General features: G+C 38.3%; 1 protein-coding gene across 1 annotated transcript in view; it reads right to left on the bottom strand.

Moving 5' to 3' along the window:
• ZC3H12C (zinc finger CCCH-type containing 12C) overlaps window positions 1-16,978 on the bottom strand; it is a 69,256-nt gene extending 52,278 nt beyond the window's left edge. Inside the window, exon 1 of the mRNA XM_036861602.1 lies at window positions 16,607-16,978. Coding sequence (XP_036717497.1) covers window positions 16,607-16,630 — 24 coding nt within the window. The 5' untranslated portion in view covers window positions 16,631-16,978. The remainder of the gene's footprint in view (window positions 1-16,606) is intronic.
• Between the last annotated feature and the right edge of the window lie 2,038 nt (window positions 16,979-19,016).

The following is a 19,016-nucleotide window of genomic DNA, read 5'->3' as shown; positions in this document are numbered from 1 at the left end:
AGAGGGAAAGGGGAATGACATTTAGTTTGGAAAAGCCAAACATACCTATCCTTTTTTGTAAGAAAAACTACTCAAGATTTAAGTGTCATGGAATACTTTGGCTAATAAGGATAATTAGAAGACAATAGTATCAATAACTATGAGTATCTTTGTATGCTGACACATCATAACTAGATTTATCCTGGTGATTGTTTTGAGAAGTGTAGAAATATCAAATCACAATGTTGTGTAACAGGAACTAACATTGTGTTGTAGGTCAATTATACTTCAAAAACAAACAAACAAACAAACAAAAAATAGAAAGAGATCAGATTTGTGGTTACTAGAAGCAGGGGGTGGGGGGAGGGGGAATTGGATGAAGGTGGTCAAAAGGCACAGACTCCCAGTTATAAGAGAAATAAGTACTAGGGATGTAATATGTACAACATGATACAGATAATGAACACTGCTGTACATTATGTGTGAAAGTTGTTAAGAGAGTAAATCCTAAGAGTTCTCATCACAAGGAAAGATTTTTTTTTCTATTTTTAAAATTTTGTATCTATATGAGATAATGGATGTTCACTAAACTTACTGTGATAAGCATTTCTTGATGTATGTAAGTCAAATCTCTATGCTGTGCACCTTAAATATATACAATGCTGTATGTCAATTATATCTTGATAAAACTGGAGGAAAAATATATTCAAAAAAGTAGATAATGGTAGAACGCTTAGTAAGGAACATGAGTATAAAAATGGCTGGGAATCAGTAATTTAGCAGAAATACATTGATCTGATGGTGGGCAGAAGTGAAGGGATGTGGGAGAAAATGGAAGTAAAATTAGAAGAAATTATAACAAGCACCTGAAAGGAAACAAAGGTTTTTCTTATGGAAAATGAGAAAATACTTCTTTCAGTTTAGCAATATAGATGGTGGACTGTGCAAATTATTTTAAAATAAATGGCTGTAGACAAAGATCAGCCATCGGCTCCCACCTCTCTCATAATCTCATTAACTTTTAATAAAGTAATAAATTAGTATACTTTTCAGAATTAGCTTTCTCTTAAGATCTGTAAGTTACTATCAAAAAATTAAAGCCATAATAATTTTCAAATCTTTTATGAAAAAAAATCCTATGACTTAGGAATCTATTTTCTTGATAGTAATATCATTAAATACGGAGTAATTTAGTTCTTATGGCATTTTTACAGATGTTACCTAGGTGATCAAATTCTATTTTAAAATGTGTACAACTAATACATTTTAAAAGTAATACTCTGATGAAACGCAGGACAACAGCAGCCTGGTCCATGGTCACCCAATCAAGCTAAATCAGAGGTTAAGCCAGTATTCAATGAATTCATGTATTCACTCAAGAAACATTTATTTGAATGCCTACGAGAAAGTGACATTGAGTGAAGAAGATGAGAGAGGGTACAAACATGAATACAGTTGCTACCCTAAGGAATATAAATTTACTAAAGAAACCAAATAGATGAATACCTGTACAATATAGCGCATGTCAAAATTAATGCTATTAATAGTGATATATCATAGAATACAAGAGACAAAGACATTGGCTCAGATTGGAGAAGGTTCTGAGAGGCAACATATAAGCTGAGAACAGAATGATGACGATGACACATTCCTATATATACTATGGTGTATGTGTCTGTGGTAGGGCAAGATGGGGAGTGGGGTAAGGTAGGGAAAGAAAGGATTTTTGCCCAGAGAAAACAGGATCAAAGGCCCACAGACATGAAAGATGATAAAATATACAGAATACTGTGAGATTAATACTGCTGCAGAAGAGGCTAGAAAGTTAGGATGTGGTTAGTTCATGGAAAGTCTTGAATGCCATACTAGTGTTTCAACTTTGTTACTGGGAAACTACTGAAGGTTTTTGAAAAAGGGAATGGTGTATTTCTACCCACATTTTAGAAAGGTAATTAAATCAACTATAATATAAAATAAAAATTAAAATTATCGATAAAAAAAAGAAAGGTAATGGGGAACCACTGAAAGTTTCTGAGAATGTGAATGATGTGTTTCTAACTACATTTTAGTATGGTAATTCCAGCTCTACTAGGTTTGAGGGGGCAAGAAACTCAAAGAAGACAAGTTAGAAAGGTATTATAATACATAATGGTCTAAGCAAAAGGTGACTGGTATCTGAAGTTATGCAGAAAAAAAGAAACAAATATGAGATTTTTTCTAGGATGAGCCAATGGGTCCAGTAAGGATTTGATGCTAAAGACAAAAGAGGAAGGAGTAACAAAAAATAACTGATGGTATCAAATGATACAGATACACTGCAGAATGACTGAGGACATTGGGTAAAGGTGATTAGTGACCACTGAGGGAGCTTTTTCGGAGACATGAAGACAGGTGGGGTGTGAACAGGCAGCTGCTCCTAAACAAGTTTTTATGCCATAGATCCTTTCTCAGTCTAATGAAGGCTATACACCTCTTTTCAAAGTAATGCTTTTAAATGCATAAAGCAAAAACAGAGACTGCATTACAAAGAAGCCAATTATATTAAAATGGTCATCAAAATATGTAAAAATGTGATAGAGTAAAATATATGCCTTTTATTAATACATTAAAATAAGATGCAGCAGCAGACCTAATAACTACCATGATTTTGAAGTAGTTAAAAGTAAAAATGATATTTCAGAGTATTTACTTCAACCGTAACATGATAAGGAAACATTTATGATTTCTATGGATGACACAGTAATATATGCTGTTATTAAAATTGGACTTGTTGCTTACATTTATAATTGAGGGAAATGGTAAATTTCAATCAGAGGATATGAATATAAATACATAAATTTTTTCCCATCCAGCATCACAGAATGCCCAAATTCTATCCATGGACCCTTTGGGGAACCACAGAACACAGGCTAAAAATTCCCAGTTAAGGAGTAAGTGTGTGCTGAAGAAGAGATGACAGCATATGTATTCTTTTAATAAGTCTGGCAGGAAAGGAATAAGATATAGAAAGATATTTTGGTGGGTAGGGAGGGTAAGGTTTTTTTTTTTCTTTCTTTTAAGAACTTTAAACCAGGAGAATGGATTTAATGGGGCAGGAGAGAAAAAAGGTATGCCCACCTATGTATGAATGAAAGACTGGGAATAAATAAAAGGACAATAACTTAGAGGAAAAAAAAGAAGGAATAGCAGTGAATTGGGAAAACAGAGTTGGTTCAATGAGGCAAACGTTGGCTCTACTTTAGCCTCTAATTCTCGGTCAAAATTAACCAGCCTACCACTCTCAACCCTGCAGTCCTTTCCCAGCCTCCACAAGACCCAGAGGGCCAGGACTGACTGGGGGTGAAGAGTGAAAGGCGAGGACAAGCACCGCCGGCACGGAACTGCCAATGTTCAGGAGCAGGAAGTGGGTTCCTGTTGCTCTTCTGCCTCCTTTTCTAATGCATCGTCAGTCTTTCCCAGCTCTCAAGATACCTAGAGGGGTGATGCTGCCGTCTGGCCGTCTCGATACTCCCATCCTAGTTGCTCCGTCCAGTCTCCCTTCCCGCAAAAATCAAAACTCCAAAAGAAAGATCAAGTGAGGGTACTGTGAGGTTTATATGATTAAAGTAATTATTAAATATTTAAGTGTGAAAGATTCTTGAGGAAGGGGCGTAAGTACAATGGATACTCTAAGGATGGCTTGTTAAACCAAGTGACTATTTATTTAGATAAAACGATTGATGAAAGATTTTTAAATATAAGAATCTTAGCGTAATCCTGGTCTCTGGACCTCCTTCCTTGTCGGCACCTTTCCTCCTCTGCACTTGTGTGTGCATGTGTGTGCATGCGAACACATGTGCATGGAGAGAAGGGGGTGCAGGGAGGACAGAACCAACTTACCGCATTTCTCACTCTTGGAAGAGATTCTTAAGCCTTTGGGTTTAGTAAGCAAAAAGCTACTTTATTGGGAAGCAAAGATTTAGCAATAAAACAAATTAATCAGTCTTTACACCCAGTATTTCTATTTTTTTTTTGGCCATGCCATGCTGGCATGTGGGATCTTAGTTCCCCAACCAGGGATTAAGCCATGCCCCCTGTAGTGGAAGCACAAAGTCTTAACCACTGGACCACCAGGGAAGTCCCTAGACCCAGTATTTCTAAAATAAATGATTGTTTTATTTTATCTTCTAATTCTGATTATTTTTTTAAGAGATAATACAAAAAGTTGCAGAAGAGGTTAGCACACATTGGGAAGAAAATTATTTCAGGATTTTGATCAAATATAAATCCATGTTGAACTGGATTAGCTTATATTAGGTGTTTATCATAAAACAGTAGTCAATCTATTAAAATGCACATGAAACTTAAGTACTCATTTGCTATCAAAGTGGGAAATAAACATTTATGATCTACCTGTTATTTTGAGGAATGCTCAGGCCCAAGACTCAGCACCTGGTAGCACTCTTGCCAAACTGGCATTCTGGCTTCTGGCTATCACTCAGGAATTCCAAAGTGTTTTCTCTACCTGCCACATCTTCACTCAGGTGCTCTCCCAGCATGGGATGGTCTAGAAACTAAGTTGCAGCTGTCAACCTGGCACGTGCTTCCCAGCCACCTAGGCTAGCAGTAAAATTTTCTACATCAACCAAACTCACAGAATTAATTTTGTGAAATTTTTTCTTATAAGCCAACTCCTGATGTTTTTTTTTTTCAAAATCACACTTATAGGGCTTCCCTGGTGGCGCAGTGGTTGAGAATCTGCCTGCCAATGCAGGGGACACGGGTTCGAGCCCTGGTCTGGGAAGATCCCACACAACGCAGAGCGACTGGGCCCGTGAGCCACAAACTACTGAGCCTGCGCGTCTGGAGCCTGTGCTCCGCAACAAGAGAGGCCGCGACAGTGAGAGGCCCGTGCACCGCGATGAAGAGTGGCCCCCGCTCGCCGCAACTAGAGAAAGCCCTTGCACAGAAACGAAGACCCAACGCAGCCAAAAATAAATAAATAAATAAATAAATAAATAAATTAACCAACACCTAGAATCAAGCAACTGGTGACATCCTGAATGAAGTAAGGGACTTAAATTACTATGCTGAATAAAGGTGTTAAAAAAAAAAAATCACTTATACTACCTATACTCTAAACCTAGTCTCTCTCCTAGTACAGAAAATTTTTCTAATTTGTGGATCAGTATTTGACTTCAGACATTAGCTGCCTCTGATTCCCTACTGAGGTTCTTATTTTAAAGGGAGGGATTAAAGACCTTAGGACCAAGCAGAGCCTCTATTTAATGTAATCAAAAGACCTGAAAGAACACTGAAAAATAGAGAACTTAATGGGAAATAAAAGAGCAGCAATTTAAAGCATTTTGTTTTTCTTACTTATAGGGATCACTAGAATTGTCCACCATCCATTTTAAAGAATGTGGAGTATTTTCTATAATTCTGCCATTTCTCTTGGCCAATTTATTCATCCCATCCATAAACAGGTCAGGAAAGAAGAACTAATTTTTATTTCCAAAGCTTTACAATTTTGGGGGTGAGAGTATTTGAAAGATGCACCCTGAAATACTATAAACTGGTAAAGAGCATAGTAGGGCCCATGGAAAAACAGAGCTGCTGGCTCAACTTCCAACCCCAGGAAATCCTAGAACACACACAGAAGGGAGCACACAAGGGCCAAGAGGTGTAGAGATCTGCAGGCAGAGACGCCCCATTTAAGGAACTCAAATACTTTTCAAACAAACTTAGAAATCAGCTTATTTTGAAAGTTACACCATCCTATCCTTACACAAAGATGACAAAAAGCCCTGACAATCTAAAGCTTTAGATTTACTTCTTTTATCCACAGGCCTTAAATGATGATGATGGCATTAAACTCCAGGGTATATGGGTATTTAATCAACAACAGCAACAACAATTAAAATGGCCCTTATCTGAAGTACTCACAGAGTAATTCGCTAGGGACTTCTTGACTTCAAAGATAAGATACAGAGGACATTTACACTCGACTGACCAACTTTTTCAAGGCATTGAGGAAAAACTCAAACATAGAGAATGGAAGTATACTCTGACTATGAGACACAAAAATGAGAAGTCAGCATCTGATAACCAAAAAAAATTATTTTTAAACCCTAAAACCCCCAATATCTGTACATTAAAACTCTCTTCCAAATAACCCTGCAGTTAAAGAAAAATAAAAAATAAAATTATGGACATTAAAAATGGATGACAATAGAATTATAACCTATGGGATGTGGCCAAATTGATACTCAATGAAAAAATTAATGGTGTAAATGTACTTAATAGAAAAAAGAAATAAATGAATTAAACATTTAAATTAGAAAGGTTAAAATAAGCAAACAAGCCAACATAAAGGTAGACAAAGTAATAAAATTAAAAGCATAAATAAGTAAATTAGTAAGCAAAAAAATGTAGAAATGGTTAATATAATGGACAGCTGGTTCTAAATATGAATGAATGAATAAATTAATAAATTAGTAAGTGAATAACTTCCTAAAAATGTGACCAAGAGGTTGAGGAACTCTACAAATATATAACAATACAAATATAATGTTCAATGAAATGGAAGGGATTCTTTGCATAAATCTTTATGCCAATAAATAAGAATCCATAATTGAAGCTGACTTAAGAAAAGGTTGTAAGTGAATAACCATGGAAGAAATAAAAACTTTGTTAAAGATTTATACCCTCTATTCCATTCCAGACAAAGAATGCTATACCTATTTTTTCTATGGGTGTGTTCTGGTAAAATCCTTTGTTACTGAGATTATTCTAGGGCACCTAAGAACATGTAAAGCATCCCAACTGGTTTATGAGGCTGGCCTAATTATGACAAAACCTAACAAAGATGGCACCAAAACTAATCAAATATATGTATAGTCTTACTTACACTTTATACAAAAGTTCTAAATATAAGAAAGGTAAGTTAAATAGTATATTCAAATTATAACAATACACATTTAACCAGTATATTTCATTCTATGATAATAGGTTTTTCTAATATTGAACACTGTTAATTCAGTTCATTTAATCATAAGTATTGATTAAAGACTCTTGCATTGGATGGGTGTGGAAGATGAAAGAGATATAAAGAATCAAGAACTTCTAGATCTTTGGTGTGAGCAGCTGAGAAGATGGTAGTAACATTTATTAAAGTGGGGAAGACTTGGAAGGGGACATATTTGGAAGGACAAAAATTCTGTTTTAGATAATTTTGTTTCAGATACTAATAGCTATCCAAGTAGAGCTGTCCCAAGACAGCTGGGTAAAAGAGAGAAGTCAGTATTGGAGATAAAAATTTGGTAGTCATTAGCATGTAGATGGTATTTAAAAATATAGTTTTGCATGGATGGAAAAACTGTACAAAAAAGAAGAGAGTCCAGGATCCAAATTTTAGTAACCCAACAATAGAAAGACACTACCTAGATCTGTGAATACCATATCTTCATATAGTATATGTTGCTATACTTAATTATTTTTAAAAACATGTTAAATCAGGACTTTGGTACAAAAATTATTTAGTAAAAACCTTATGATATCACAATGTGGGTTTTCTGCTAGCCTCTGAAAACTTCAGTTTCAGTAGCACTGTCATATTTGTGATTTGTACATTATTTGAATCTTTTTTGGGGGGTAGTCATTTTTAAACAGTTTTCTGAAAGATGCCTCAGAAGCTGAGTAAGGAGGGCTCTGGGACTATGACCCTAAGACTTTATTTGAATAAGGGTTTTATTCCAAGGGGCAAATTTGTTTCATTTACTTTAACTAGTATTTTATAAATGTAATGTAATAGCAGACAATGGTGAAAAGTAAAGTGGGTCTCAAAGTCTGTATCACTGAGACAAGGATGGAATCATTAAGTGGGTTGAAAGCAGCAAAATTTCAGCCTTACTGACATTTAAGCCTTATTTAAACTGACTGACTGTATGTTCAATTTAAAAAGAAGAGAACATGAGTCAAATGCTGAAAATATATTTTTGAAGATGTGCCTAAAAGATACTTAGGAATTTAACAATTTAAGGGAATTCTCCCATAATATATAAATCTATTTTTGAGTTTCTCACATTTAGCTTTTACAGATATTTGCAGGAATATGTGTATATAAGCAGGGGACACCTATGTCAGGAAACAATAGCCATTGGCATTTAAAAAATGAAATAACAGGGAGAAAGACCCAGTAAAATCAGAAATAAGCTCAAATGCCTACTATTAATAAACACTGTTCTATGGTTTCAAACAATGCAATAAGACAAGAAAAAAAAGTTGAAATATTTTAAAAAATTTATATTATTTGGGGGTCACTTATAATATATCCTGAAAATCAAGAGAGTCAACTGAAAAAGTATTGGAACTAAGTCCTACAATGTAACTAACGGTACATAAAATAACGGTTATTTAAAATTGACTAACTTTCCTTTATACCACCCACTACGATGTATAAAATATAGGCATACCAAGTATAGAATATAATGAGGTGAAATCTCATTCATAATTAATAATGATAGCTAACATCTCTCAAGGGCTTATACTTCAATGTACATTATTGGTTAATAGCCACAACCATGATATTATATGATATTACCATGATAATAGGTACTGTCATCACAATTTCACAAAGAAACTGAGGCTTAGAAAAATATAGGAAATTTGCCTACGATCACACAAGCGTCAGAACAGGAACTCAAACTCAATCTCTCTGACTCTACCGAAGGAGCTTCTTAGCACTATTATGTCATTCTTGTTTATCAAATTAACAAAGACAGGCTGTGTAGGGAAACTGTGATGGGTGCAGAGAGCGACACACATGCATTTCTAAGAATATAAATATAAATTGGTGCAACTTTTCTAGAGGGCAATTTGCATGATCACATCTAGGAATTTGTTTAAAATATATTCATCAATGTGTACAAAGATCTATATACATGGATTTTATCACATTGTTCACTATAACAATAAAAATATTAGTCATACTCTAAATACTCAACAATATGAGCTTGATTAAATTGCAGTATTTGAATGTGTTGAATGCCATTCAGCCAATAAAAATAATCTTTTAAAAGGATATTTAATGATACAGGAAAACATGGTATATTGAATGAACAGCAAGAAACAAAACTACATATGCATACAAATTTTTTAAAGGATGTGTTTATATTGACTATGAGATTTAAAAAAAATGAAAACATTACTAAAACTTTAAGTTATCTCTAGGGGAGAATTATAGATGATTTTTTACTATCACTTTTACTTTTTCTCTATATTAAAAATGTGATAAAATAAATATGTTAAAATATTTAACTCAAAATTTAATTTTAAAAGATAAAATGAAGTGGTCAAAATAATAGAAATGCACTTTGGAAAACATCGCTCCTATTTAAAACTATTTTTTCCTATGCATGATATTGCTAATTTTAATATACTTTATGACCACAATTTTTATGTTACTTAAGGCATTTTTCTATCTTAGTAAAAATAGAAATAATGCCTACTTTATCAAAATAGATCATTTATTGCACACTTCCAGCATTTTAGATCTGTATTAATCATTTACAATTACAGCAAAATTCCAAGAAGTATCTAATACATAAAATCGCCAACTCAGTGGGGCAATTCAAAGAAACGATGACTTAAAAAACGTCTAAGTCAACAATGAGGAGGCAGCCTCAATTATATGGGAAAACTGCTCCCTATAAGTATACAAAATAATAAAAATAAATTATAAAGTAAAAGCCAAGATTTGAAACAGACTAAGTCACAGAATAAGGATAAAATTAAGCCCACGTAATTTTGAATAGGAAATGAGTAGATGACTAAGAACAAAGAACAGAAACTAATTTTAGCTTCACCCTAAATGACATGAAGTAATAAATTTGACAGCCCTTTGAAAAACCTAAAATATAAACTGACATATTAAAAGCAATAACAGTAAACTTGATTTTTTAGGTATTTTTCAACTGGTAATCCCAATTACCCAGAACACAATTAAGAGCCAGTGAATAAGTAGACAGAAGAATAAAACAAACAAACAAAATCTCTGTCTAATCAATTCAGTGAATACTGCTAAGTCATTTTATAATAACATTCACTATGTGCCAGGCACTTTTATACTCATTAGCTTAAATCAGTAAAAACAACTTGCAAAGTACAAGAAATCAAAGAGAAATTGAGTTTTGTCTAAGGTCACAGCCAGTAAAGGACAGAGCTGGGATTCAAAGCCAGGTCTAGCTGATTGTTAGAGGCCCCAACTACTCTCTCTGAAAGTGCAATTTCTCAGTTCTCCAACCTAGACAATTTGCGAGTCCTAAAGGCCTTTAATTTCTGCCTAAATACTTTTATGTTAGCCATAATATTAGCTGTTGTCATTCAGTTTCACAGTCCATAGCAGTTATCTTCTTCAAATTAGAGGGAAGAAGTGACGTCAGCAAGGAACAGCTAAAAGCAAGGAGAGAAGACCAAAAATCATTAATATAAACCAACAGAAATCATTGAGTTCTGCTGTTCTCACCATCTTTTTAAAAAAAAAAGCAAAACAAGCATTGCTATTTAGATAGGATAAATCAGAAATCTGGATAACCCCTGTTCTATCACCTGGAAGATAGGCTATACAACTGTTGTAAAACTAAATTAGATAATGTAAGTAAAGTGCTTAATATTGTACCTGGCATAAAGTTAGTGCCCCATAAATGTTAGCTATTATTATGTTTCATAATAAGTGAAGTTATAGGCTACATGTTACTTGAAGGTAGAAAAATATAATCCATGTACATAAATTTTTCCATTTAAAAGTTAAAATGTTTTGTTCTTGAAAGACTTTAAGACTAACTTCTAGAAATTCGCCTTTATAATATCCTTCCCCAGCTAAGTGGGGTAGATAAGGGTAAATGCATATGACCACTCAAGAAATCACATCATACATACTAAGTTAATTTTAAAATGTTTGGGTATACCAATTGTGTTATTTGCTCTACTGATTACTGCGATCATCTCGTAACCATCTACTGACTTTTGTTCATCCTACCACATCAGCAGATCCATTTAAAGAACATACTTTATGGCCTTTAACAATAAAAACACATTCATGAAGTATCTACTAGGTATTAAACACTGTAGAAGACTTGGGATAAAACAGTGTAGACCAGAGTCCTTGCCTAAAGACTACAAACAAGATAAAGAAGATCCTAGGCACAGTATAAGGTACTGTTATAAACATTTTGTATTATCAGTTAATCCTTATGACAAATCTATGCCCTAGCTAGTATTTTTTTTTTCTGTTTTATAGATGAAGAGCAGAGACACAGAAAGCAAAAAAGAAATAAAGAAGAAACAGTTAACTATCACCAAATATACAAGTGTTATAGAGGGATTTACAGTATTTTGAAAACACAGGGGAGTAAACAAATAATTTTGCCTAAAGATGGGTGATTAGAAGATGCTTGTATGTTAAATTTAAAACTCAAGTAAAAATTCTGTAACGTACAACTACAGGAATAAAAAATAGGAGAGTGTATCAAAATATTTACAGAAGTTATTTATGAGTAAGAAGATTCCAGGTGGTTTTACTTTTCTCTTTGCTTCTTCTTAATCAACCTGCCTACTTTAATATCTTAAAATATAAGTAGAAAAAAGTCAGCATTAAAATTAGATATTAATGTTCATCTAACAAATTGTCAAAAAATTTTACAGTTAATAGTTCATTCAAACATGGAATGAAATCAGCTCTCTCATGCTTTTCTGACAAGTGTACATACCAATACAGCTTTTCTGGAAAACTTTTTGGCCATCAAAGACCTTAAAGCTTATTCTCTTTGATCATTACTTCTAGGAATCCATCCTAAGAACACAGATGCAGAAAAAAAAAAATTTCCTGGGATGTTCAACTAAAGCACTATGATTTTGAAATACTGGGGGAAAACAAATGTCTAACTGAAATAGGAGAATGATTAAGTAAAATAATATGCTCTTAGGAAGAAAATGTTTGAAATATTTTTAATGTCATGAGAAAATCCTTAGTGAATGTTAAATGGGGATGGAAAGGTGGGGCACCAAGCTCTATAAACTCCCAAGAGAGATGATTCTATTATATAGTTTAAATCTCACAATAATATATTTATTAACATGTATTATGTTAAAGAGACCTTAATATTTGGTACTTAGCCTAAGTTGGGACACCTGCTCTGCTGTTATTAACTGTGAAACCTCTAGCAAGTTATTTAATCACACTGTAGTTTGGTTTCCTCATCAGAAAAAAAAAAAAGTATTGAAATACTTCTTTATAGGAGTGCAGTAAGTATTAGATGCATTAATATATGTAGAGCACTTAGAACAGTGCTTGGCACAGTAAGTGTCACCTACTATTATCAATCTTAACCTACAATGGAGTAAACCCAGTGAGATCTAAGCTGAGGCCTGAATAATGAGATGTGAGCCAGGCAAAATATGAGGGGGTATAGGGGAATAATGTCCAGGCAAGCAGGAAGAACTTGGGATTTTTATTCCCTATCTACCTTTAGAGATCTGATAATTTATCTTAAAGGCAGAGTGCTTTGAGTGTTCAGACATCTGCTTATGGGCTTTACTTTATGCTAGTTCACTGGGCATAAGAATCATCATGCATCTCTTAATTTTGAAACGATGTGTATCAACATACGAACACACACACAATGACACACTTTTTACAGAACTAAAAATAGTATCACAGGAAGGCAGAACAGCCCAGTGGTTAAGGGCATGAGTTTTAAAGTCAGACTCAGGGGTTCAAACTCCCTCTGCAATTTACTAGATGTATGACTTTGGACAAGTTATTTAAACTTTCTGTGTCTCAGTTTCCTCATCTATAGAATAAAGATAATAAAAGCAAGCATAAGCATGACATTAGCACATCAGTGCACAATACACAATAGCTAATATTATGTCAGCTATAAAAACCAAAGATGGAGAATCAATATCTCCACATCACAGATCTGAAAGTTATCTTTATGCCACTGGATCCAAAATACAGTGTGCCACAGCAAAGGAGACCATGAAGTAAATGAAAAGACAACCTACAGAATGGGAGAAAATATTTGCAAATGATGTAACCGACAAGGGATTAATCTCCAAAATATATAAACAGCTCATACAGCTCAATATCAAAAAAACAAACAACCCAATCAAATAATGGGCAGAAGATCCAAAGAAGACAAACAGATGGCCAAAAGGCACATGAAAAGATGCTGAACATCACTAATTATTAGAGAAATGCAAATCAAAGCTACAATGAGGTATCACCTCACACCCGTCAGAACGGCCATCATCACAAAGTCTACAAATAATAAATGCTGGAGAGGGTGTGGAGAAAAAGGAACCCTCCTACACTGATGGTGGGAATATAAATCGGTACAGTCACTATGGAGAACAGTATGGAGGATCCTTAAAAACTTAAAAACAGAGCTACTGTATGATCCTACAATCCCACTCCTGGGCATATATCTGGAGAAAACCATAATTCGAAGCAATACATGCACCCCCAACGTTCCTTACAGCACTATTTACAATAGCCAAGACATGGAAGCAATCTAAATGTCCATCAACAGATGAATGGATAAAGAAGATCTGGTATGTTTATACAATGGAATATTACTCAGCCATAAAACAAGAATGAAATAATGCCATTTGCAGCAACATGGATGGACCTAGAGATGATCATACAGGAGGCATATCAGCACTTAAAATACAAATTTTTTTAAGAACATTTGGTATTTTTGAACCCCAGAATCACGATATTTTAGGTTTAAATTTGAATTCCTGATTTAATATGCTTCTGTTATTCACTGACCTTCTTACTTAATATTTCTCTTTCCAATAAAAACTATACCCTTGAAACCATCTTTGCTGCCTTAATCATCCACTACTCCTGTCATCCGGGGAATGCTCCTGACACACTGGATCACCTACTCCTTGCTTTCCTTGACTCAGGGTATTCATTCGGAAATGACTCCCACCTTTAAGGCCTGGCATGTCACCTTTCCCAGTACCTGAATTTCCTACTTCTTTGCCTATGGCACCTAGAATATTCCATCTAGCTTTATGTGCTCTCTGTTAATAATCTCTCTTCTTTTAGAGGTCAGGGTCCTTATACAGCACCTAGATTGATACTAAATAATTATTTGCTGAGATAATAGAAGTTTACCAGTCTCACATGAGCAATAACTGCCAATTAGTTTACAATCCTACATTCTAATTCTAATACTAAAATGATAAAAAAAACCCCTCCTACTTAAAATCTTACGTTTGCTTCTTTAAAACTGCTATCAAATAAGAATGAGAGTAGAATTCTTTAGAATATATGTAGAAAAGCAATGGAAAGCACTAAAAGGGTATAAAATGATATAAAAATGGTATTAAAAACTATAAAATGATAGCAACACTTTTACATCTGTTACAGTAATTAAAATTAATGTAGAAAACATAGTGGTGTGCTGGAATGAAGACAAGGTAACCCAGTTGTAGAATGAGAAAAATACTTAAAAAACACTATATCCATTGAACACTTAGGGTTCAATTTGGCAGATGTAATCCATGAAAACATAGCTCCAGAGAAACCAGTAATATAAAATAAGATAATTTTATTAGTATAGTAATTAAAACAAAAATGTAGTAAAAGGAAATGACTAATAAAAACTTCCATCAGCATACAAACATTCCAAGTTTCTGTTTCCTATCCTTTAATATTTTCCATTATAATAAACTAGTTTCATTAGACTTTCATTATTAAAAGCAGGTTAAAAAAATAGTGGCCTCTTTTTTGTTGTTGTTTTGTTTAAAAGTTCATTTTACTTTACATATAGAGTTTAAGTACTTGTGTGATGACCAGATGCTAGAGGTAGAAATGTAACCTACTTTGAAAGCAAAATCCATTGTTAAACTAAGTAAAAATACTCAAACGTTTCAAATCATAGATACACAGTTACTAGACCATTCTGATGTTTAAGGTATCTTCAAGTAGACAGATTAAGGTAACTTAAAATCCAAATGCCAAATTAGAAGAAAGCAGGTGAATAGAGAGGCAAGTCTGAAATAAGCATCTTCCTGGCATTATCAACAGTAAGACAATTTTACAAATATTTGGTGAAGCTATCCTTATATTCGAACAACAGATAACACCAAAATTGAGAAATTGCGACTAAAATTAATTGCATATGTGATTAAATAAATGGAAGTCATACCCTCATACCCTAAGTATATTAAGACTTTTAAAAAAATATAACACATTACATTCCTACTTCTTGTGGTTCTCCAAGGTCCAAAAACTTGTATGAGGCATATCCACTGTTTTCTGTTTATAATATACATTAGAAAAACTAAATGAGGACATAAGTGAAGAACTGATGAATTTCCCCAAATTTCTAAATATACTGAGCCCCAAAGTATCTCTGCAACTATTCTAAGATGGTTAAAAAAAAAAAAAAAAAATCTGAATCAATAAGCGCCTCACGGGCCTGGGGATATTCCAACACATTCTTGCAACCAACAGGAAAACTTTCCCTAAATCTGGATTAGTATTTCTTCTCTTTATCACAAAACACAGAGCACAAACCAGGATTGTTAACGGTTACCCAAACGGCAAGAAGTCCAGTTAGGGTGACCAGTACTTGGAAGCTTAGGCTGTTTTTAAGGTCTTGAAGGGGTGAAGGACGAGGCAGTCGAGGGAGGAAATGCGGGATTCATTTCTCCAAGTTATATTTGTAACACCTCTTTGTAGGGAGTTAAACACGGGGACCGGTCCGGCTAAATGAACGCAGGGTGAAAATGAGAATTTGGCTGGAGACTGAGGGGTGAGGGGTGCAGGAGGGACGGGGTGGGGGCAGAGGGGGTTTCGCCACGGCCCGCCTTGGGGAGGCGGTTTGGCTGGAGGGATGGATAATAAAAGCTAATGGCTGGGGCTGGATCCGAGCTGTCGGATGCTGCCTCACCACCCCCCCCCGCCCCCCGCCCAGCGCGCGAGGTCTGAGCCTCAGAAGCGGGACTGTGGGTCCGTTTCCATCCGGGGCGCCCGGGTCCGCCTCCATGTTCGGCGGCCGTGCCCTGGGGCGGCCGGGAGTGGACCGAAGCCCTAGGCCGCGGGGCCGGAGAGACCGGCCTCCCCTCGCCCAAGATCCCCGGTGGGGCCGGCTCTGCCGCCCGGGAGGATGCGCTGGGCTTTCGCTCGACCCCGCCCGAGCCCCGGGAGCAGCCGGGGCTCAGGGACTCGACTTCCAGCGGCCCGACCCGCCTGGGCCTGGAGATCCGCCGGCACGGCCGCCCCAGCCCCGGCCCCTCCGCCCGGCGCTCGGGCGCGGCCTCCCGGCCCGCGGCCCTCCCCTCGCCCGGCTCCCTCAGGGCCACTGTCGCCGCTGTCCGCCCCTCCACCCCCTTCCCGAGAGACAAACCTGGGGGCCGCTACCCGGCATGGCCGGCCCCGCGAGGAAGCGGCGAGCCGGCGGCGGGGCCCGCAGCGACAGCAGCCACTTCGGCCCTCCCCGCTCGGCGCCGCGCCCGCCCGCCCAGCCCGCGCGCCCTCCCCGCCGGCCGCAGCCCCGGCGCCCCCTCCCCCGGCTGGCACCACTCGCACCCCCAACGCGCGCGCACCCGGATCTGTTGCTCAGCCTACTTGCAGTCTCTTCTCATCAGCCATCACCACATGCCCTGGAAGCGGGGCCGCCCCGGGACCCTCCGGCGGGCGGCCGCCTCTCCTTCAGCCTCTGGCCGCCGCTAGGGCGCGGGGCGAGTGGGAGGCTCCCCCATGCCGCCTGCGCGCACACCGGCCACACGCCGGGGCCCCGGCTCGGCCCGCCGCCTGCGCCGCTGCTCCGCGGGGAGAGCGAGCCTGGATCTCCCGCTATCGCCTCGCCCCTCGCCCGCCCGCAGCGGCAGCTGCAGCCGCTGCGCCGGTTCCTCCTCCCCTTTCCTCTTTTCCTTCTCCTCCTTCGCCTCGTCTGGAGCCGAGGTTGGCAAACCAGCACCTGCTGCTGGAGATCACCGAGAACTGAAACAGGAAACCCCGAACCCAGGGGAAAACCCGGGAGGCGTGGGGAGGGGTGAGGGGAGCTGCTGGAACCTGTCGGGCTTGGCCCGGCCACCGCGGCCGCGGGACGTTCCCGCGCCGCCTCTCCTCGCGCCCAGCCCAGGGGTCCCGACCTCCCCGCTCCGCTCTCCCTGCCCGGGCCGGCGGTGCCTCTCGGCTCAGCTACGCCTCCTCCACCCGGCAGTACCACGCATCATTCCCTGGGCAGCAAGGGAATCGGGCGGCTGCCTTCCTTTCCCGTGCTGGTTTGCTTGTTATCAATATTCCGTAATGAGGAAAAACCACACCCGGCATTAGCAAGACCAATAAGGGAATTTAAACAAATGAAGCTGTTGGGATTTTACCCAGGGGAAGGACTTCTTTCAGTAAGGAAACTGGCCTTGTTGGAAGTGGCAACATGTCAAAACTGAGGTGAAAGTCAGGTTGAATCCAGATCTCCTTCGGGAGGTTGGGAGGAGAGCCCTGTGCACGGGGGCGGGCTCCCGAGTTGCAAGTGTGAAAGCACTGAGAGCAGCGGGCCTTTCTACTCCTGCGAATTGTCCAACACCCAGCACAATCTAGGCCAACATTTCAGAAATGTTCAAATCATCTCACTCACCTGCCTGTGGAATTGTCACCAGGCGCCTCACTCCTAGCCTTGGGCAGGATGCATCTGCTTTCGGAGTGAGAGGGAAACGAACATCTCCGTCCCTGGATTGTGCCTCTACCACGTGCCACAGACCTGGCAGCTGCTTTAAGTGCAGCTTATTATCTCGTTTAAGTGTCACCACGGCCACCTGAGCTAGGTGTTATAATCCCCTTTATCCCACAGAATATTGAGATTAGAAAAATTTCCCAAAAGTACACAGCTTGCATAGCAAGGATCCGGGTCTGTCTGCATCCAAAGCACATATTTGTTTCAGTGGACCTGAGTTCACGCCTTTGATCACACTTTTCACCCTTAGCAAAATTATTTCTTGCCTCTCTGAGTTGTTTTTAATGAGGGCATACTTGCTTTAAGCCTGGATCAGTTGAATCTGATTGGGCTGCTTAATGGTAGTGATATCCGTGATGCTTACTGGGGTTCAAACTTTATAGTTTCTCTATTTTAAAAAACCCTGCTTTTATGGCTCAGTTGAGCAGCATAGATGTCCCCGCCTCACTGGCCAGCATCTGTTGCTCTTTAGCTATGGATGATACGGGGTCCCAGCTGAGAGCATCCTGCTGGCTGGTATCCACGGCATGCTGACACTGCGAGATGAAAGGAGAGCATCTCACTGAGCCTGCTTTCCACTACAGCAGGCCAGTCTTGGAGCCTAGTGAATGAAATAGTAGACTGGTAGGCTTTTTTGGGGGCATATGAGAATTCTCTGCTCCACATTTTTAGTACCACCTTAGGAAGTTTGGCAACCTGCTGTCTGAAGCCAGATCAGTTTGAATTGGCAGGAAGGGAGGGATGCTCGGAAAGAATTCCCTGTTCACTGAGCCAAACTCTCAGAAGCCTCTTGAGCAGCAGTATTAAGGAGTGGCAGGGACTTAGAAAGAGGCTGGCTTGCTGACAACAATGCGTGACGGCATCTATGGCATGATTTTAGTGAGGCCAGGAAGTTCCTTTATTCCACAATATACCACCCACACAGTCTACTTATTTCCCTCAGTTGACTCAGCTGAATTCCACTCAACATTGATTAAGCATGGTTATGGGCCAAGGCACTATACTAGGTACTTTGGAAGTGAGAAGTATGAATAACTATTATAATTGCTAACATTTAGTGAATGCTTATCATGTTCCAGGTACTATTCTGAGCGCTTTGCATATATTCTCTCACATAACACCCACAAAACCCCTACAAGGAAATAACTATCACTGTTTCCATTTCACAAATGAGAAAACTGAGACCAAGGTTAAGGTCAGTACATAACAGTACAAGGATTAAAACACAGGCATTCTAACTCTACAATTCAGGACTCATTACGTGAATGATACAGTAACTGCCTTTAATTACCTTACTATGTA

This window comes from Balaenoptera musculus, chromosome 8, assembly GCF_009873245.2.
Source record: "Balaenoptera musculus isolate JJ_BM4_2016_0621 chromosome 8, mBalMus1.pri.v3, whole genome shotgun sequence".
Classification (NCBI taxonomy): domain Eukaryota; kingdom Metazoa; phylum Chordata; class Mammalia; order Artiodactyla; family Balaenopteridae; genus Balaenoptera; species Balaenoptera musculus.
This window is presented reverse-complemented; position numbering and strand designations above follow the sequence as displayed.